The 20,909-nt window shown below is 46.7% G+C and overlaps 4 protein-coding genes across 46 annotated transcripts in view; 3 read left to right on the top strand and 1 right to left on the bottom strand.

The window, feature by feature from the left end:
• LOC108892636 (homeobox protein prophet of Pit-1) overlaps window positions 1–9,035 on the top strand; it is a 58,316-nt gene extending 49,281 nt beyond the window's left edge. For both annotated transcript variants that reach the window (XR_007814802.1, XR_007814801.1), the window contains one exon: window positions 8,058–9,035. The gene's annotated coding sequence lies outside the window, so the exon portion shown is untranslated. The remainder of the gene's footprint in view (window positions 1–8,057) is intronic.
• The window catches only part of mcfd2 (multiple coagulation factor deficiency 2, ER cargo receptor complex subunit), a 51,246-nt gene extending 39,805 nt beyond the window's left edge, over window positions 1–11,441 (bottom strand). The window contains exons 1-4 of one of the 3 annotated variants that reach the window (XM_018690289.2): window positions 11,299–11,441; window positions 10,426–10,599; window positions 10,133–10,292; window positions 8,389–9,662 (exon numbers count right to left, since the gene is read on the bottom strand). In XM_018690289.2, the coding sequence (XP_018545805.1) occupies window positions 9,531–9,662; window positions 10,133–10,292; window positions 10,426–10,599; window positions 11,299–11,300 (468 nt within the window). In that variant the 5' untranslated portion in view covers window positions 11,301–11,441 and the 3' untranslated portion in view covers window positions 8,389–9,530. Of the gene's footprint in view, window positions 1–8,388; window positions 9,663–10,132; window positions 10,293–10,425; window positions 10,600–11,298 lie in introns of those variants that run through there. The other 2 variants (XM_051076754.1, XM_051076753.1) reach the window with 2 other exon arrangements.
• The window catches only part of LOC108892635 (NACHT, LRR and PYD domains-containing protein 12), a 69,800-nt gene that overhangs the window by 36,562 nt on the left and 12,329 nt on the right, over window positions 1–20,909 (top strand). The gene's annotated exons all lie outside the window — the stretch shown is intronic.
• Window positions 4,909–7,983, top strand: prop1 (PROP paired-like homeobox 1). Its single transcript, XM_051076752.1, is given in 4 exon segments — window positions 4,909–6,339; window positions 6,810–7,039; window positions 7,511–7,751; window positions 7,754–7,983. Coding segments are annotated over 4 exon segments (738 nt in total). The 5' UTR covers window positions 4,909–6,185; the 3' UTR covers window positions 7,867–7,983.

Below are 20,909 nucleotides of genomic sequence, written 5' to 3'. Positions count from 1 at the left end.
AATGCAAATAGATGCTCATAAACAAGGCTGCACGAGCGAAAAAGACACGGCGAGGGGTGTGGAGGACAGTTATTCAGGGAATGGGTCCAACAAAGAAAAGATTAAACTACATGTTGATCTGCTTTAATGTACGATGAAAACATTAGCATATGTGGCTAACTAGCTTACGACCCGCAGCAGTAAGTTGTAGGAAAGTTTTTACGTTGTTGTCTGAGACAGCGTTACGTTTGCCAAACACAGTCCTTCCCAAGTTCCCTGGATTTATATGAACATCTGTTCCCAAGTTCCACACAGCTGATGATGGGAACCCTAAAAAGACGTTTTCCAGCTCTGTGTTAATATGACATGGACTGTTGTGGGAACTCTTCAGCGTAGTTTTCTGTTCCCTTGCACTGCTCTTGAAATGATAGGCCCATACTTGAGGGAACATCAAATGGATTAGGGTTGTTGTTTGGGAACTTAGGATCTTGAGACTTAGGACCCTGGGAACAAACAACCCTTTGAACAAAGGACCGTGGGAACAGGAACATAGGACCTTAGGAAGGTGCAGGTTCTCAGTCATCCAGGTCATGGTTTTCTTGAGTGCTGGAGTTGAAGGCAACTGGACGTCTTTTAGGTTTCTTGAAGATTTTCTCCTCTCATCAACCGGCCTCTAGAACTGAGGAAGCCTTTCAGATGAGCACTGAAACGTCTTCAAGAAAACTAAAAGACGTCCAGTTGCCTTCAACTCCAGCACCAGCTAGCAACATAAATATACTCCCCTGTAGCTCAGGCTTAGCAAATGGCCAGATACAATAACAGCTAAGTAATGATATCCTGTCTGTCACTGCTTTAATTTGTCTGTGGATAATTTGATATTAGCAGGTTTTGTGGAGGTGAATTTCACCACATCTTTGCAGAAGAGGAGTTGATTGAGTTGATGTTCCTGCTCAGTATCCTGACCCTGTTGAAGGCCCTGAGCCATAGAGGTATCATTAGATGTGCTGTAAGGAAACAAGGTGAAGAGAGAGATGTAGAAAGAAGATAATTATACCATGCCAGTCTGTACCTTCTCCAGGCCATTTCCTCCCCTGTGGCAGTGGATGAAGGAGTGTCATGCATGAGTTTGCCTTTGAGGACCACAGGAGCCAAATAAAAGGCTGCCGGGGTGGGGGGGAAAGAGGACACCACCAAGGGAGTCTGGAGCAGGAGGAGGCATCCAGACAACAGCTCTGCAAATCCAGCAGGCCCTCGCTGCCAAACAGCTGAACCTCGAAAACCTCACGCAGGGCGAGCTGCCACACGCCACCATTATCTCAATCACTCCACAATAAAGCTGACATTTTCATGGAAGTGCGACAGAAACAGCAAAAACTATTTATTCGTAGAATTACATTTAAAGCTACAGCCTGAAAACTGCTGGATTTTGCAGCGTTTGAGGCCGTGTGACTGAGAGCTGCTTTGTGTAGCAGGCTGAATAGGACGTCTCTGCCTGGCCCAGGACAACCTGTCCAGTTCAAACCTGGCTTTATATCCGCGTCTGAGAAAGATGAGAATCCCAAGGCGCAGGGTAATATGACGGCCTAGATGAATTAAATGTCATTAGAGAACACAGAGTTCTCCTGCAGGCACATGGGCAGTGAGAGGCGGCGTCTGCTGCTGAGTCATAATGGACCAATGGTTCCCACTGCAGCCTGAGACGGAGCTGGAACCAGGATGATTCAGGCTGAAACTACGCTGAGATGAAGAGTCATGTGTAAAGTCAGAGTCAGACTGATATCAGTGTGAATAAACTAGAAAGGAAAGACAACTACACCACGGTCACATGACGTCAACGTCTCCACCACTAAGCTTCCAACTGCGTCATTTCATTTAGCTCTGAGCTCTTCTACAAAAGCCTTTCTTCTTAGAAAGTTAGTGGAGAGTTTGAAAGAGGTGACAACAGGTCTGAGTTTAGCAGAATGTGTAAGATGCAGCAGAACTAAAACGTAACGTCCCTGTATGAGGGCGCAGTTTAAAAAAGCATTTAAACCTGAATTAATGTTTTTTTAGGTCATGTGACGGCGACGCAGCATCTGACGTATCATCATCTTCCAGTTGTGTTTCTGGCCTCCTGACACATGTAAGTAATAACACACTTCCTGCTGAGTTACGATGGACAGAGTCATTCACCAGTTCCAGATTTAAATTAGGGAACTGGTCCCAAACATGGAGCTAATTAAAGGAGCAGTCACCACATTTTCCAGCTGTGACTTCCTGTGTCTTCGGGTTGACGTGACGTTAACATGAACACGAGCTCAGTGCTGATTTTAACCTCCTGTTTCTGTCTCTGTTGTTCTGTCTGTTGTTTGTTGGTGTTGTGAATGACTGTGCGGTTGTTTCTCTCTGTTTCTTTTCTTGCCTGTTGCTGTTTCCGTCTCGTGTGGTGACGGATTCTGGTCTCGCTGCTCCTGTGTCTGTGGTTTTGGTTCGACTGGAGGTGTTTTCTGAGAATAAGAAGACTGATGAACTGCGTCGCTCACCCTGCAGCCCTGTGTTTCTCTGACTGTCCTCACACAGCTGGGCCTGCAGGCTGCTGGATGGATGGGATGGGAGGAGGGGGGAGGAGGAGGGTGATGTGGGGGGAGTTGAGTTACATTCCTTCCATCGGGGCTGTGTGTCTGCCAACCAGGTCACTCCCAGTTCAGTCCCGGGAAACTGAGAGGGAAGAATTTCCTCTATGTGTCCATACTGGACATGACCACAGACATACAGAGGCCTGTGTGTGTCTGTGTGTGTCTTTGTGTGTCTGTGTAGTATGACTTGCATGTTATTTTCTTATGCTGTTTTGGGGGGGGGCTAGGTGGTGTGTTGGTGTGTAGCTGCTTCAGATTGTGTAGACGTGTGTTTGTTGTACGAGTGTGAGACAGAAAGTGAAACTGAGATAAACATTTTCACTGACATCTATATTGATCCCGGTCTGATCCAGAATCTGTGGGATGATCCGGAACAAGCCAGATCCATGGACCCCCCCACACCTACCCTGCAACCCACAGGAGCCCCACCCCCCCAGAGGTCCTGGTCCATGCCACCGCAGGTCAGAGCTGATTTGGACCTGATGTTGAACCTGCAGTACCTTCTGTGGCCACTTGGCGGCAGCAGAAACAAGCTGTGAACCCTTTGAGTTGTCCTACTTGTTAAACCCAGCACACACTAAAAGATTTTTTAATCTTAAAAGATTGAGAAAATGTGAGAGGCCACACACACAACGACAAATAACGACAGTCTGAACTCTCAGCGTTCAAATGCGACTTTAGAAAAAACAAACATGGCGGATGATGAGCAGGAAGAAGTGATGATGGTGGTTCGCAGACATCTTTAAAAAAAATTCACATAGAAAAAAACAAAAACTATGGAAAGACTCAGAAATACTGACCATGTTTAACATTTATCAGGACGACTCTGATCGTCTTCAGAGCAGATCAGGGAGGGTAAGATCAGTCTGAACACACCTCACACCACAGGAGAATCTGACAAGATCATCTTTACAACCATCAGATGATCAGACCTGAGGACTCTGATCTTGTCTGCTGATCCAGCAGTCATGTCTCTGGTCACGTGGTGAATCTACATCAGTGTTCCTTCTTCTTTCAGCTCTGTTTTTGGTCTCCACCGACCTGAGGAAAATATCTGGCTCTGTAGCGGCTGCGTGCTGCGCTGTGATCACCAGTCAGTCGCTGTCTTTGTCTGCCTGCTGTTTGCTGCTGGGCAGTTAGTGTGTAAAACAGCTGCATGTAGAAAAAAACAAAAAGACCAAAACAACTAGTTAAGAGCAACATCCTTCACAGGCACATAATTTAATCCATTACTGCAGCTTCAAAGTGTCATAACCTGGGGAATTCTGAAGCAGCAGCAGCGATCGTGCCATGAAGTCTCGGCACTAAACAGAAACTTATTTTCTGCTCAGCAACAAATCAAACTTTTACTTCAGCTCCAACACTCTGATGGCAAATGTTCAGATTCTGCTTTTTATTTTTCCTGTGGATCGACGTCTGTAGAGGACATATGGTAACATCCTCTGTGAGACAGGAGGTCTGGGGCTGTTTGAGAAGTATGGTTTTGATTTTGAGATTCTATACATTGACCCGTCCAGCAGTTGTTTGGTTGTGGCTGAGTCGTCCTGGATGGGAAACATGATCTGAATATGGGCTCCGTCGAGGATTTGGCAAACAACGCGGGGAGGATGGAAGCTCGTCCAGGACACACAGGACTTGGCTCTTGAAAACGACGTGTCACAGGGAATTAAATTAGATGTTGCTGCGCAGAGAGGCCAGAGTGAGACCAGGACCAGGGACTTTCTGAGGGAATCTGCAGAGAAGTTGGTTCAGTCTCAGGAGTAACTGAGGCAGAGGATCCTGCAGACCTGCCTCTGCAGCAGGTCATTCAATCACTGTCTCTTACACTTTCCTGGCACAAGTCCTGGAGGAAGGGGGACGGGAGGCCGGCGGGGGAGGCTACAATCTACTGTATCAGAGCGTGTGAAGATCTGATTTACTGGTTCCTGGGAGTCACATGTATCTGTCGGGTCAGATGGCTCATGATGTGACAGACAGAGAGAATCCAGCTCCGTCAGACTCTGATCTGATGCATTGAGCTGCACAGATCTACAGGCAGCAGCGTTCAACAGGTGCAGGATCAATGTCGGCTGCAGCTGCAGCTCTGCAGCTCTGCAGCTCTGCAGCTCTGCAGCTGCCTCCTGAGCTGCCCTGTCATGACTCAGTGCTGAGGGGTCTCTTCCTGGTATCCAGCGCGGGGGGTGGGGGGGGGCATTCCTGAGTCCAGGGCTCATCGTCATGGGAATTGCTGATAGCAGGTGGGGGGGGTCCTGGGAGGTTACACAGGAGTTCAGCTGAGTTAATCCAGCCGCTGAGGGGGGGTGGGGGGGTGGTCAGCTGGGTGGTCTCCACTCAGACCCTCAGACCTCTGAGGACTGTTCCCTTTGTATCTGCAGGGTTTTGTCCTGCAGTTTGTCTGCGGTGCCTGAGCGCCACCTGCTGGTCCAGGTTATTATTCCCCTCTGAACTGATCAGAGATACAGTATTTCAGCTCTCAAACATCCAGGTGCAGAAACATGTGATGCAGGTGCAACAAACAGAGAAATGACGTCTTTGATAAAAGTGATGATTAAAGAGTTAAAGAGCATTAATGTGATTATGCAGCAGATTCGTCTGTTACTGTTTATTCCTCATTAAAGGAGGAGTTTCTGTTATTACACTGAAAGTATGAAAGTAGAAACTGTGCAGGATTAAAAAGTCAAAGTAAAGTGAATTGAAGTACTCAGGATGAGTAAAGATACTTCTTAAACCTCAGGTGAATTAAAAAATCAGACAAGAAGCCGACGGTCACTACGTGAAAGTTTCTATGTAAAATGAAAGTAGAGTTAAATAAAATCCATTAGAGTCACAAAGATTTTATTTATGTTTTTATCTGTGTAAAACATACTGAAAAACCAAATACCCAGAAACCCAGAGAAATAAAGAACATGTCAAACTGAAGAAAACTCATGAGACCAGACTTTTATTAGAGATTATTAATCTCTGTGATTAGAGATTAATTTCATATTTAACCACTGAACAAACTCTGGTTTTATCTGACGATCTTTGTACAAAATTGATGTTACCTCAGCAAAACTACACAGTTAAAGAAATCCTAACTTTCCGATCCGACAGAACAGCAGCTCCTCGTAAGATTTCCACGTGTAAAATATAAACTATTAACTGCGACCACGTCGCTGCTGCGTTCACGTTCTCTCTGTTCGGTGTCCTGATTTTCTCGCATCTCGTTTGTGTTTTTTTCTCTTTGTCTTCGTCCTCGTCACCTGTCGTCATCTGTCTCTGTCTGCGTGAACAACAACATGGCGGCGACTACCCAGAATGCAATTCCCGTTCTCTGTTGCCATCCACCAGCAGAACAACAGTCCAGTCATTTGTAGAGGGACTGAGGATTCACCAGGAATCTTCCAGATATTCAATCAGTTTCAGTGAGTTCAGAACTTTTCTTGTTTAGTTTTAACTGTCGTTTTATTGAGTTCACAACAACATCTGGTCTAAATTTCATGAGAAGTGGTGATTGGTGATTGCTGCTGTGTTGAATACTTCTGTCCCTGCTGGTCCCTCCTGGTCCCTGCTGGTCCCTGATTCACCCCCCCGTTGTTAAAGGTGAAGCTGATGGGTGGGACGTGTGACTGTGAGGTCTGTTGTGTCAGTGTGAGGATCAGAGCTGCAGTCATGGCTCAGGTGAAGGCAGCAGGAGACGCCGTGAGGAGCCTCCAGGACTGTGCAGAGGTTTACTCCGACATGACCACCGTCAGCTCCAGTGCAGGTGAGTCCACAGAGGATTAATGCAGCGATGAAGTTAGAGCGACGCAGAGGCTGCTTTTACACACAATATCAACTTTTAACAACTTTAAAGTTCTATATTTGGCTTTAACAGAAGTTTATTGGTCAGAGTTTAACAGTTTGAAACACTGTTTGCAACAGTTTGAATGAAGTTAGAACGTCCTGTGTTAAAGAGATTTCTCTCCTGTGTCTCGTCCAGTCTCCAGGATGTGAACAGACGAGTCCGGCTCAGTCTGATTACTCACTCTGTCAGTGATTGTGTTATAATCTCAGTCAAATCCCTGAGTTTCTGGTATCTCTTTCTCACGAGCTCGTCTTCGGCAGCTAAAGCTCTGCAGCTCTCAGGTTCCCTGACGGCAGCGGGAAACGTTAAGTCGGTGTAATCCCTCTTTTTTGACACAGTCATCGGTGAAATGCACTTTTGTCAGAGTCTTTTCTTCCTCCTGAGAACAGATGTAGGAGAGTCGGGGAGGAAGGACTCGCTGCGTGAGACCTTGGCGGCCGCGGGTCTGAGCCGGCGGAGCAGGGCCTACCCCTCCCCGGCCAGGAGACGCCACCGCACCACCTTCAGCCACAAGCAGCTGGAACAGCTGGAGCTGGCCTTCGCACAAAACCAGTATCCTGACATCTACTGCAGAGAGGAGCTGGCCCGGGTCACCAAACTGAACGAGGCCCGGATACAGGTGAGAGAGAGCAGCTCCCTCTGTGCTCTGCTGCACTCAGACTCCAGTTCCTACCTTATCTCCTTCAGCAGAGGAGACACTGGAGCTTCCTTTACCAGAGGAGAGAATGACCTCCCATGATTCCTTGCAGCAGCAGCAGCGTTTAAAGCGACGCGCTGTCGTAGTTTCACCCACGAACAAATGTAATTGTTTGTGACACGATCTCAAAGTCTCTCTCTCTAAAAAACCAAACAACTAATTCACTTAACGAACGTATGAAAAGGTCAAAGGTCAGAACAGGAAACTGTCTGAATGTAATTCTTCCTCTCGATGCCGGCGTCTTCCTCTCATGTTATTATTATAGAAACAAAGCTGCTTTAATAAAAACACACCTGGTGCGTCACCTGGCTGACGCTCAGAGGCGTCACGTCATTTACCTGTTTGACCACAGCTCAGGTGTTAACAGGTGACTCTCCTCTAACCCCCCCACAGGTGTGGTTCCAGAACAGACGAGCCAAACAGCGGAAGCAGGAGCGAGCGTCTCAGAAGCTCCTCCCTGTGGGCGTGATGCCGGGTCACCGGGGTCTGCTGGGGGGGGGGGTCCACGTGCAGTCGCCCCGACAGTACTACAGCCAGCCCCTGGCCCACATCCCCCGCCTCTCCCCCATGTTACCCTCCGGGGCGTACCCCCGCCACCCGGGCCCGGTGGCCCAGTGCCCCTGTCCCGGCATCCCCCCCCGCAGCCCCCGACCCAGCGGCAGCACGACGACTGGTACGGCCTGAGGGGGAACCTCCCCCCCCCCGTGTTCTCGCTGCAGCCTCTGGACGCCGCCTCTCACTGGAGCTGAGGCGTAAACCCACGAGGTCACCTGCTCTTCACCTGCACCTGGTTCAGGACGAGTCTGTTTCATCTTTAATCTGTCACATCACCTTTGTTCACATCCATTAAAATCTTCTTTAAACTATGAAGGTTATTTTTTCTTTCTTTACCCTGAAAGTAAAAACTGACAAAAACTCAGTGGACAGGTTTAGTTCTGAGGTTTAGTTCTGATCTTTTCTGTCAGACTCACAGACAAGTTTGAAATGTTTCATATTAAATCATTTATTTGAAAAGCTGCAGGAGACTCGAGGTGTCGTTTCCCCGTCTCTCTGGAAATGTGAAATTATCACGACTGAGTGAACTCATTAAAAGAATCTGAAGTATTTTCCAGACTAACTTTATACATCCTGTCCTGTCTCAGGTTGGACACAGACTGTGTAAGGCTGCAGGTCTCAGGTCTCTGAGGCGACACTGACTCCAGGATTATCAGAGTCCAGTCTGTGAGAGGAGCTGAACTGATGTTAACTGTGATTCAGTCAAACACAGACTCTGTAGATGATCAGGTTTAATATCTCACACAGACAGTTTCATCTTCAGCTTTCAGTTCTGAAGAATCAACACTGGACGGTAAAGAGAGGATTCATCCATACAAACAAACAAACACTCAGACGTGTCTGTGTTTTAAAGGCAGCTGATGTGTGAAGCAGAGGAGTCGCTTTAGAACAAACATCGACCAGTGCTGTGCTTTCAGAGTCCAGTTTATCCAGTGAAGAAGAATCAGCTTTACATTCACTTCAGGACGAGGACGTCCAGGAAAACTCATCAGGTCAGAGAGGCTGCTACTCTGTACGCTGATCAGACTGATCAGACTGATTGATCAGTCTGATCAGTCTGATCAGTGTGTGTCCTGAGGAGGAGACTCTGACTGATTCTGCAGAACGTCTGGAGTTAATAAGTTTGTTGAAAATGAAAACTCAGCTCAGTCTGAGAAAATGTTGTTTACATCAGAGGTCAGAGGTCAGAACAGAGAGTGACGTCACCTCTGAGTCCCAGGTAAGAAATCTGAAAAACACTCGCAGGACCTGAAGAACACGAGGAGACGCCGTCATGACGTCGTCCAGACTGAGCTGAAACAGAAAAACCACAGAAACTTTGTGCAGAATCAGAGTCTCCTTCCACATCAGGACTCACACTGATCGATCACACTGATCAATAAGCCCTGGGAACAGCTGAGCGAGGCCACTTCTGACCGACAGGAGGAGGTAGGAGTGTGTGTTAGTGCACACACACACACACTGCAGCGCTCCTGTGTGTTTAAAGGGCTCTGAACACTCCTCACTGCTACAAAAAGAAAATGTTGAGCTGTATTGATCTGAGCGTTGACAGGGATCAGAGAGCTAAACCACAGCGACTGTAAAAAGATGTAGTGACATTTGAACTGCTCCTTCAGACGAGGAGACGAGGAGACGAGGAGATGCAGGAATGTTTGTGAGTGAACAGGTCTTGTGTTTGTTTTTTAAATGACTGGCTTTTCTTTTTCTGTCACAGGCTGAGAGAGGAACTGACCAGTGTGTGGTCGATCGCCTGTGACAGACAGAATGACTGAATGATGATCTCTGACTGTGAAGCAGCGTCTCAGTGTGACGTCTCCTCTGTCTCTCGTTGTGGACGTGAAGAAACGTGGCGACAGTCTTACTCCAGTGATTTGGCAAACTCTGCATAATCTATATACCCGTCATTGTTTTTGTCATCGTCCCTCAGAACATCATCGATGAGAGTAATGAGGTCCTCCTCCTTCATCGGCTGGCTGTTCTCTCCTCTCTCCTGAAGAGGACAAGTAAAACCACACAGTCCATGGACAGGTGTTAGGTGGCAACACGTGGCCATAACATGTTATTGATTAGAAAAGCTTGAGTATTTATATTTTTAAAAATCACCTGATTAATTTTAAATGTGTTAAAAACATCTCTATATATCTCTACCAGACTCCATTGACAAAAACAGGGATTTAACCAGGAGCTGCTGGAATACCACTGCCTCCATCTGTTAGTGTGTCTGTGTTACTGTGAGACTTTCAGTGGTGAAGGGAGTAATCAGATACTTTACTGAAGTAAAAGTACCACACAGTAACACAGACACACTAACAGATGGAGGCAGTGGTATTCCAGCAGCTCCTGGTTAAATCCCTGTTTTTATCAATGGAGTCTGGTGGGGAAAATATGGTCTTTTTTCAGCATTTCAGATCCAGCAGGAATCCACAGGTAAATACCACAGAGATGAACCCTCCCTCCTACCTCTCTGTGTACGTGTGTGATGGCTGTAGCGAGCTCCAGCCCGTCCAGGAGGTTGTTTCCATCGTAATCGTGCATCTTGAAGTAGTGCAGCTGCAGCTCCTGGGGTGTCATGTCTTTCTCTGGTTTGTCTATCACTCCCTCCAGGTGCTCCATGATGTGGCTGGCAGACAGACAGACAGACAGACAGACAGACAGACAGACAGACAGACAGACAGGTCGAGACACCACAGCTTTAGAATAAACAGAGCAGAGTGTGTTCAAAGTTCAACAGCGTGAGGAGAGACATCACTCACTCTTTGTCCTGGACCATGTTTTTATCCAGGCGGCCGTGAGCGTGGCCTGATATCTGAGCTGCACTCTCTACAACAGGAGGCTGCTGATCCACCTGAGACAGAACACACAGCACACAGCAGGACAGGACCAGGACCTGAGCCCCACACCGCAACCTGGACCTGCCAGTCCTCATCCTGCACAGGGGGGCACAGAGAGAGAGACAGAGAGACAGACAGAGAGAGAGACAGGCAGAGAGAGAGAGAGAGAGACAGAGAGACAGAGAGACAGACAGAGAGAGAGAGAGAGAGAGAGAGACAGAGAGACAGAGAGAGAGACAGGCAGAGAGACAGACAGAGAGAGAGAGACAGGCAGAGAGAGAGAGAGAGAGAGAGAGAGAGACAGAGAGAGAGACAGGCAGAGAGAGACAGAGAGAGAGACAGGCAGAGAGAGACAGAGAGAGAGAGAGAGAGAGAGAGACAGAGAGAGAGACAGGCAGAGAGACAGACAGAGAGAGAGACCTGATAACCCTCCATTTATACACTCTTCGTTATTACATGTTATTTCTTATTAGAAAGGAACACAGCCATAAAAGTGTGTGTTTAATAAAGTCAGATATAAACACTGATTTAAAGATTATAAAACGAGGCTAACATAGTTAACAGGTTCATATTTATTGATTCAGTGAAGCTCTCTGCTGTGAGGTTACATTACTATGCTACAGTTAAAGCCCAGAAATGAACGGAAACATTAACATTAGCTAAAAAGCTACACTAACATCTGCTAGCATGAATCTTCAATTCCAAACAACATCAAAGCGACAGGACCTGTTCAATGTTAACTGCTACAACACTTGCTGTTGTACAGTTATTAAAGTGGTTAAATGTAATACCTACATGAAAATAATCTGTATCTCCGCCTGGTTCCGCGGACAGTTATGTTGTTGGAATAGTTGGCAGCTGTGACGATTAGTCACAACTTTTAAGGGCTAAGTCGCTTGCCGTAGTCCCGCTTGGACACGACAGCTCATTACGATTGGTTAATATTGTCAGAGAGTATACAGCTGAAGTGAGATAGTTGACTCCATTGGCGTCCATAGATCGTAGACTGTATATGAAAAGCTCCTTGTTCATATTTGTAACCGCAGTTTTTAGGCGCGCTGAGCCAGTGACTGTGTATAAAGATGGACGACACGTCTCCACCTCCTCCCACTGAGAAGAAATGAAGCCGAAACATATCGCAAAGTTCATCCATGGTGAAGCCTCGTTATCGAGGTCCCGCCCTTGGCCGACCAATCGCGAGTCGATCCTAGCTGTCAATCATGACGTTACCCTCACTTCGATTACAACTACCTAGATCACTCCACATTAGTCCAGTCGGTGGCGGCAATGCGCCTCGAAGCTGGTTTACCAACCGCCAATAAACACCAAAGAAGAAGCGAAGTGACGGCGGAATGACACCGGGTAAGTTTCTCTTTTTCTCATTTGTCAGTTTGACTTTATTCTCGTTATTATTTCTCTGTCACAGGGTGTAGTTTAGTCTCACGGTGACTGTAGTCGCTGAGTAATCTGTCTGACTTCGTCTGTGGACACAGAACAGAAGGTTTACCGGAAAATAACCGTTTTAATAAAATGAAGTCGTCGTTTCCGGGTTGGCGCTCAACAGTGTGCGAAGAGTTAAAAAACTTTCCGAAAATGTCTTAAATTAAATTCCCACTCGCACTTTTAGCTATAAGTGATTCTGACAAGTTAGGAGCGACTTTAAATGGCGAATGTCAAAACGTTTGTGTCCGTTAGGAGCGGCCGACCGTTGTTGCGCAGCTTTTATTTCAGGGCGCGAACTGTGGAGGCGAACCTGTTCTGTGCGCGCGAACAGAGACGACGTGGCGTCAGTTGACGTAGATAAAGAGTAAAAACTGGAGAGAAAAGTAGTTTCTCCTGAGTTTTCCGTGACTCCAGCAGCTACAGAGACAGAAGCAGGACAGAGAAAATAACAGAGTCACAGGTTTGAACACAGACGAGTATAAATAAGAGAAGAGGAGGAGACAGACAGGGAGGAAGACTGAAAGTGAAAGTATGAAGTCAGTCCAGACGCCATTTTAACTCCACAGCAGGAGGAAACGGTTCAACAGTTAAACTGTATTTACCCAGTATAAAGTCAGTGTTTCAGAGGCTAAGGAAACATCTTCTTATGTTTCCTTTTTTATTTTCCTGGTTTCTTCACTCTCACAGAGAAATATAACACGTGACGTTTATCTGAAGTCTGACCAGTTGTTGGGTTTAAACCACAGTCACAGTTTGTCTTGATGATGGAGTCACTGCTCCACCTCTGAAGTTAGTAACTTCTGATTTTATCTGACTTATACATTAGTATAATTAAACTGTATTAAACTGTGTGTGTCTGTCTCCAGTGTTACAGGTTTACCTCTGGACTGGACATGATGAATAGTTTGGAGGAAGAGGAGGACAGAGCTGAGTCTCCAGGATCCAGCTGTCTGTCTATGAAGAGTGACTGGTCCAAACCTAAACCTCCAGACTTCAGTGATGGACCTGGACCTTCAGAAAGAAAGTAAGACTCAGTTTCTATTTGTAAGCTGACTTTGACTGCCTGTTAGTGATGGGTGATATCGTATTAAGATAATCTTTTATTAGTCCCACTGTGGGGAAATTTACATTGTTGTAGCAGCATAAGTGATTGAAAAAGATAGAAAGACATAAAAACAAGATAAGGCTATAAAAAATATACACAAGTATAAACATGACAATGTAATAAAAAATATTAACAGAAGAGCTATATATGACTTTTTATATAGAGACAGAAAGTGAACTAAATACAGATATTGCACATTTTGAAATGGAATTTCACACAGTGAGTGACTGATAGCAGCTGTTTTGAATTAATTAAAGTGCAGAAACCTAGTGAGAAATGGTCCATGTGGGTATGTGGTGTATTAGGAGCAGTGCTGGTTGTAGAGTCTGACAGCAGCAGGAAGGAAGGACCTGCGATACCTCTCCTTCACACACTTTGGGTGAAGCAGCCTATCGCTGAAGGAGCTGCTCAGTGCTGTCAGACTGTCCTGCATGGGGTGGAGCTCATTGTCCATCAGAGATGATAGCTTTGCTATCATCCTCCTCTCTCCCACCACCTCCACAGTTTCAAGAGGGCACCCCAGGACAGAGCTGGCTTTCTTGATCAGCTTGTCCAGTCTCTTCCTGTCTGCTGCTGAGATGCTGCTGCCCCAGCAGACCACTCCATAGAAGATGGCTGATGCCATAACAGTGTCATAAAAAGTCCTGAGGAGTGCCCCCTGCACTCCAAAGGACCTGAGTCTCCTCAGCAGGTAGAGTCTGCTCTGAGCCTTCTTATAAAGTGCAGTGGTGTTGTCTGTCCAGTCCAGTCTATTGTTCAGCTGAACACCCAGGTACTTATGTCACCATCTGAATGTCTCTTTCCTGGATGTTCACTGGTGTTTGGGGGGGGGGGTGTCTGCTCCTGCAGAAATCCACCATCAGTTCTTCCCTGCATTGATCTGGAGGCAGTTCCGCAGGCACCAGTCCACAAAGTCCTGCATCAGTTCTCTGTACTCCCTGTCATCCTCATTTGTGATGAGGCCTACGACTGCAGAGTCGTCAGAGAACTTTTGCAGGTGGCAGTGAGGTGAATTGTATTGGAAGGCTGCAGTGTAGAGGGTGAAGAGGAATGGAGCCAGGACCGTACCCTGTGGTGCCCCCGTGCTGCAGACCACCATGTCAGACGTGCAGTCTCATGTCCTCACATACTGCGGTCGGTTGGTGAGGTAATCCAGTATCCAGAGTGTGAGATGCTGGTCCACCCCCATGAGTTCCAGCTTGTCCCTCAGGAGCATGGGCTGTATGGTGTTGAAAGCACTGGAGAAATCAAAGAACACGATTTTCACAGTGCTCCCAGGTTTATCCAGGTGAGAGAGAGCTCTGTGGAGAAGGTAGATGACTGCATCATCCACCCCGATGCCGGAGATGGGCGAGAATCAGCCGCTCCATGGTCTTCATCAGGTGGGATGTCAGCGCCACCGGCCTGTAGCTGTTGAAGTCCTTGGGGTGCTGCGTCTTCGGCACCAGTACCACACAGGATGTCTTCCACAGCTGTGGGACTCTCCCCAATCTCGATCTTGCTGCTCCACGATCCCACACAGTTGGTCTGTGCAGGACTTCAGGAGCCTGGAGCTGATACCGTCTGGACCCGTGGCCTTTCTTGCCTTGATCCGCCTGAGCTCATCTCTCACCTGGGTTGTTGTGAGGGACAGGTTGGAGCAGGGGGGCTGTGTGTTGGAAGGTGTGTGTGTGTGGGGGGGGGGGGTCCAAGGAAAGGTTTAATCGAAAGCAACTGGACTTAGTTATAGTCTAGAAGACGTTTCACCTCTCATCCAAGAGGCTTCATCAGTTCAGCTGACCAGGCTGGGACTGGTCCAACTGATTTTTTGGTGTGGAGACCCAGGTATTTAACCTCTGTGGGGGCTTTCACCAGACCGATGATGTCATGGATCTTTGTGTTCTATGTCAACGACAGTCATTAGGTTGACAGTCGTTGGTAGAAACTGGGTTCACCAGTATCCCCCATTGTTGCAAACCTATACATGGAGGAGGTAGAAGGAAAGGCTTTAAACTCCTTTGAGGGAACAACACCAAGCCAGTGGTTCAGGTATGTGGATGACACTTGGGTTAAAATCAAAACCAAAGAGGTGCAAGCCTTTTCCAAACACATCAACTCTGTGGACAGTAACATCAAGTTCACCAGGGAAGATGCCAAGAATAATAGTTTGCCTTTCTTGGATTGTCAAGTCCATATAGAAAAGGACCGAAGCCTCCACATTGGGGTATACAGAAAACCCACACACCCAGACCAATATCTCCTTTTCGACTCACACCACCCTCTGGAACACAAGATCTGGGTTATCAGAACCCTGCAACACAGAGCTGATAATGTACCCATGAGCTCACAGGCCCAAGGGGAAGAACACAAGCACCTGAGAGAGGCACTCAATACTTGTGGTTACCCCAGTTGGACCTATTTGAAAACTACAGCTGGTTCCAAAAAGAGAACCAACGAAGTGGTAGTGAAAGAAAAACAAAACAAGAGAAACAACATAGTTATCCCATATGTGTCCGGGGTATCTGAAAAACTCAGGAGGATTTTCAATAAACCCAGTATCCCTGTGTATTTCAAACCCAGCAACACACTCAGACAGAGACTGGTACATCCAAAGGACAGAACACCACACACCCACAAGAGCAATCTGGTGTATGCAGTCCAATGTAATGAGGAATGCAATGACCTCTACATTGGCGAAACAAAGCAACCATTACACAAACGCATGGCCCAACACAGGAGAGCGAACTCTTCAGGTCTGGACTCTGCGGTCCATCTACATTTAAAGGAGAAAACCCATTCCTTTGAGGACAACAAGGTCCACATCCTGGACAGAGAGGACAGATGGTTTGAAAGAGGAGTAAAAGAAGCCATCTATGTTAAAGTAGAGAAGCCATCTCTAAACAGAGGAGGAGGTCTAAGACACCACCTATTCTCCAATATACAATGCCGCCCTTTCATCCCTTCCCAGGAGACTTAACAATTTGGCCTCTAGGAAAAACAACCTTTCACATGTGACTCGCCTCATGTGACTCCAACGACTGTCGTTATAACACAATGGGGCACTAACGAAGTTGAAACTATTGGTTTCTACCAACGACTGTCAACCTAACGACTGTCGCTGACACATAGAACATGAAGATCCATGACATCATCGGTCTGGTGAAAGCCCCCCACAGAGGTTAAATACCTGGGTCTCCACACCAAAAATCAGTTGGACCAGTCCCAGCCTGGTCAGATGCGAACACGAACTGATGAAGCCTCTTGGATGAGAGGTGAAACGTCTTCTAGACTATAACTAAGTCCAGTTGCTTTCGATTAAACCTTTCCTTGGATAACTATGACCTGGATGAATGAGAATATTCACAGAATTGGGGGGGGGGGGGTGTTTGGCAGGAGGAGCAGTGGGGGGTAGCTGTGAGCTGAACACTGTAGGCAGGGGGGTGGGGCAGTGTACTGGGGGAGCAGACCTGGGGGTTGCAGCAGGGATGACTGAGCAGGGGGAGGGGCAGGTGACTGATCAAATCTATTGAAAAACAGATTCAGGTCATTCACCCACTCCTGAGTCCCCACAGTCTGGTGGTCTGGTTCCCTGTGCCCAGAGATGGTTTTCAGGCCTCTCCAGACTCCACTGATGTCATTCTGCTACAGCTGCTCCTCCATCTTCCTCCTGTAGCTGTTCTTCCCCTCCCTGATCTTCCTCCTCAGCTCCTTCTGCACAGCCTTCAGCTCCTCCTTATCTCATGACCTAAAGACCCTCTTTTTCTCCTTGAGTAGAGCCTTCATGTCAGGGTCAATCCAGGGTTTGTTGTTTGAGAAACACTGTACAGTCCTGGTGGGTACGGCGTTCTCCACACAGAAGTTAATATAATCTGTTATGCAGTCTGTTAGGCTGTCGATGTCCTCCCCATGAGAGTCACTGAGCTCTGTCCACACAGTTGTCTCAAAACAGTCCTTCAGAGCTTCTTCAGTCTCGGTGGACCATCTTTTCACTGTGCGGGAGACAGCTGGTTGCCTGTGTACAAGGGTCCTGTACACAGGCAGGAGATGAACCAGATTGTGGCCTGATCTTCCCAGGGGAGGGAGGGGTGATGAGTTATATGCCTCCTTGGTGTTGGCATAAAATAGGTCCAGGGTTGTATTGTCTCTGGTGTGGCATGTCACATACTGGGTGAAAGTGGGCAGAGTGGTGGACAGAGAGGCTTGATTGAAATCACCAGAAATTAGAAGGAGGGCCTGAGGGTGCTGTGTCTGCAGTCTGCTCACCACAGAGTGGAGGACATCACAGGCGTCGTTGGCGTTAGCAGAGGGGGGAATATACGCTGCTATCATGTTAACATGCGAAAATTCTATTATTGTATTGTTTACAATATAACACCCCGCCCCCAAAAAAAATAAAATAAAATAAAATAAAAATCCTTATGATAAGGATTAGTCATCCTGTGATAATATCAATAAACTCTAGTTGATGACATATTTGTGTGTGATGCTCGACAATGTACTATATGTGCAAGAAAACCACTTACATGTGAGGATCTGTAAAATTGTACAGACAACGATCCCAAACAAAATATCATTTTTTTTAACAGGCGCTATCTGCCAACTTTTTTATTGCATTAAATACCAGGAAATACAGTGATACAATTTGAGGTCCATATTACCCATCCCTACTCAAGACTGAGTTGAGAAAGGTTCTTTCATATTTTGCACAAACATTCAGTTCAGATTCAGACTCAAAGAGGAACTGACTGGATTTTTAAAGGTCAAAGGTCACTGTGACCTCACAAAACGTGTTTTTGGTCACCGCTCAAGAATTCACATAATAATGAACTGTATGTGGACTGGTTGGTGGAGGTTCATCACTGAGAGGTGGTGATTCTCGTTCAGCTGTTTCATTGACTTTGGAGCATTTCAGTTGGTCGGCCATGTTTGTTGGTAACAACAGTGTCTCTGAGTTATCACGTTTGTTTAGGTCTTTAATTTTTCTTTGCTGATGCCTGTGGTGTCACAGACTAAACAGTCTGTTAATGTTCAGAAGATGCAGATAGAGACGTGAACATCACTACAGTTATTATCAAATCATGATCACGTGTCCTGTTATATTTGACATCTGCTCTTTACAAGTGTTAATATGTAACATGTGTTGTTTCCACAGACACAGAGCAGAGTCTCCAGGATCCAGCTGTCTGTCTATGAAGAGTGACTGGTCTAAAGAAAAAAATCCTCCAGACCTCAGTAATGGACCTGGACCCTGGAGTCATTGGAGACAGTTTCCACAGTAAGTTGACCTGAAGATGATTCAGTGTTGACATGTGCTTCAACATTAGCAGTAGGAGCTCTGGGTGGATATTTACTGAGGATTTGTCTTTGTCACAGTCAGTCACAGTCAGTCATAGAGCTGAATTCATCCTGTTAGCTGTGGGTTTCCTCCACTGATGTAACGTGTTATAATGAATGTGTTGATTCCACAGAAAGAGGAAGAGGAGTCATGTTCCTGTGGAGGAGCAGCTGTCCTGCTGTGATCTGTGTCAGGACGTCCTGAAGGATCCAGTCTCTACCAGCTGTGGACACTGGTTCTGCAGACAGTGCATCACCTCATACTGGGACCAGTCTGGTCCATCAGGAGACTCCTCCTGTCCCCAGTGTGGACAAAGACCCAGACCAGGACCTGGACTGCAGACAGCAGATAGTGGTCTGCAGGAGGTTTTAGATGAACATAAGATCAGTCTGAGGAGGAGATGTGAACGTGTGACTGAAGGAACTGATGGAACAGGAAGTAGAACCCTCCTCAACAGGATCTACACTGAGCTCTACATCACAGAGGGACAGAGTGAAGAGGTTAATACCCAACATGAGGTGAGGCAGCTGGAGATCAAGATGGAGACCCTCCATGACACTCCAATCAGGTGCCAGGACATCTTTACAGCCTTACCTTACCAAAAGAGACCCATCAGAGTGGTTCTGACCAACGGCGTCGCTGGTGTTGGAAAAACCTTCTCAGTGCAGAAGTTCACTCTGGACTGGGCAGAGGGCTTGGAAAACCAAGATGTCAGTCTGCTGGTTCTGCTTTCGTTCAGGGAGCTGAACCTGATCAGAGATGAGCAGTACAGTCTTCTCACGCTGCTCCATGTTTTCCATCCAACATTACAGAAGGTCACAGCAGAGAAGCTGGCTGTCTGTAAAGTTCTGTTCATCTTTGACGGCCTGGATGAAAGCAGACTTTCACTGGATTTCAACAACAGGAAGGTTGTGTCTGACGTCACACAGAAGTCATCAGTCAACGAGCTGCTGACAAACCTCATCCAGGGGAATCTGCTTCCCTCGGCTCTGGTCTGGATAACTTCCAGACCTGCAGCGGCCAATCAGATCCCTCCTTCATGTGTTGACAGGGTAACAGAAGTACGAGGCTTCACTGACCCACAGAAGGAGGAGTACTTCAGGAAGAGATCCAGTGATGAAGAGCTGTCCAACAGAACCATCTCACACATCAAGACCTGCAGGAGCCTCCACATCATGTGTCAAATCCCAGTCTTCTGCTGGATCGCTGCTACAGTTCTGGAGCACATGTTGACTACAGAGCAGAGAGGAGAGCTGCCCAAGACCATGACTGACCTGTACTCACACTTCCTGCTGGTTCAGACAAAGAGGAAGAAGAACAAGTACCATGAGGGACATGAGACGAGTCCACAGGAGCTGACGGAGGCTGACAGGGAAGTTCTTCTGAAGCTGGGGAGGCTGGCGTTTGAACATCTGGAGAAAGGAAACATCATGTTCTACCAAGAAGACCTGGAGCAGTGTGGTCTTGATGTGACAGAGGCCTTGGTGTACTCAGGAGTTTGTACAGAGATCTTCAAAAGAGAGAGTGTGATCTTCCAGAAAACAGTCTACTGCTTTGTTCATCTGAGCGTTCAGGAGTTTCTGGCTGCAGTCTACATGTTCCACTGTTTCACCAACAGGAAGACACAGGTACTGAAGAACTTCCTGGGAAATAAATATGTTGATTCAACCCTGAATGACTTCCTGAATGAAGCAGTCAAAAAATCTCTGAGAAGTAAAAATGGCCACCTGGACCTGTTTGTTCGCTTCCTTCATGGCCTCTCTCTGGAGTCCAACCAGAGAGTCTTAGGAGGTCTGCTGGGTCAGACAGAGAACAGTCCAGAAATCATCCAGAGAGCCATCAACAACCTGAAGGAGATGAACAGAGATAAAATCTCTCCTGACAGAAGCATCAACATCTTCCACTGTCTGATGGAGATGAACGACCACTCAGTTCATCAGGAGATCCAAGAGTTCCTGAAGTCAGAGAACAGATCAAAGAAGAGACTCTCTGTGATCCAGTGCTCAGCTCTGGCCTACATGCTGCAGATGTCAGAGGAGGTTCTGGATGAGTTTGACCCAAAGACGTACAAGACATCAGAGGAGGGACGACGGAGACTGATCCCAGCTGTGAGGAACTGCAGGAAGGCTCGGTGAGTCCACAGCTGATTAATGTTATTATCATGATGTAGATTAGTAATGAAATATAACATATACTGTATAAAACTCAGATCATTATTATTAAAATAGATTTCCACTTATTTAATTAAAGCATCAGTTTCATATTGTGTGAGAGTTAAATACTGATTCTTGGTTGGTTGTGTTTATAATGAACAGTTCTTTATTTATTTCTAATCATTTTTACAGTGAACAGTTTTGTATTGATCTTCCTGAGAGTGATGGAGACGACCTGTAAACCTGATCAGACTAATAAACTGGTTCTGGTTGATGTTTGATCACAACAGCATTTTATCAGTTAAATGACTTTAAACCATGGATTTATTGATGGTTCAAGTCCCAAAGGATCAGAACCTCATTGTGTTTGTCTTGTTGTGTTTTTGTAGCA

Source organism: Lates calcarifer, linkage group LG16_LG22 (assembly GCF_001640805.2).
Source record: "Lates calcarifer isolate ASB-BC8 linkage group LG16_LG22, TLL_Latcal_v3, whole genome shotgun sequence".
Lineage (NCBI taxonomy): Eukaryota > Metazoa > Chordata > Actinopteri > Centropomidae > Lates > Lates calcarifer.
The sequence above is the reverse complement of the archived record's forward strand: the minus strand, read 5'-3'. Positions and strand labels throughout refer to the sequence as shown.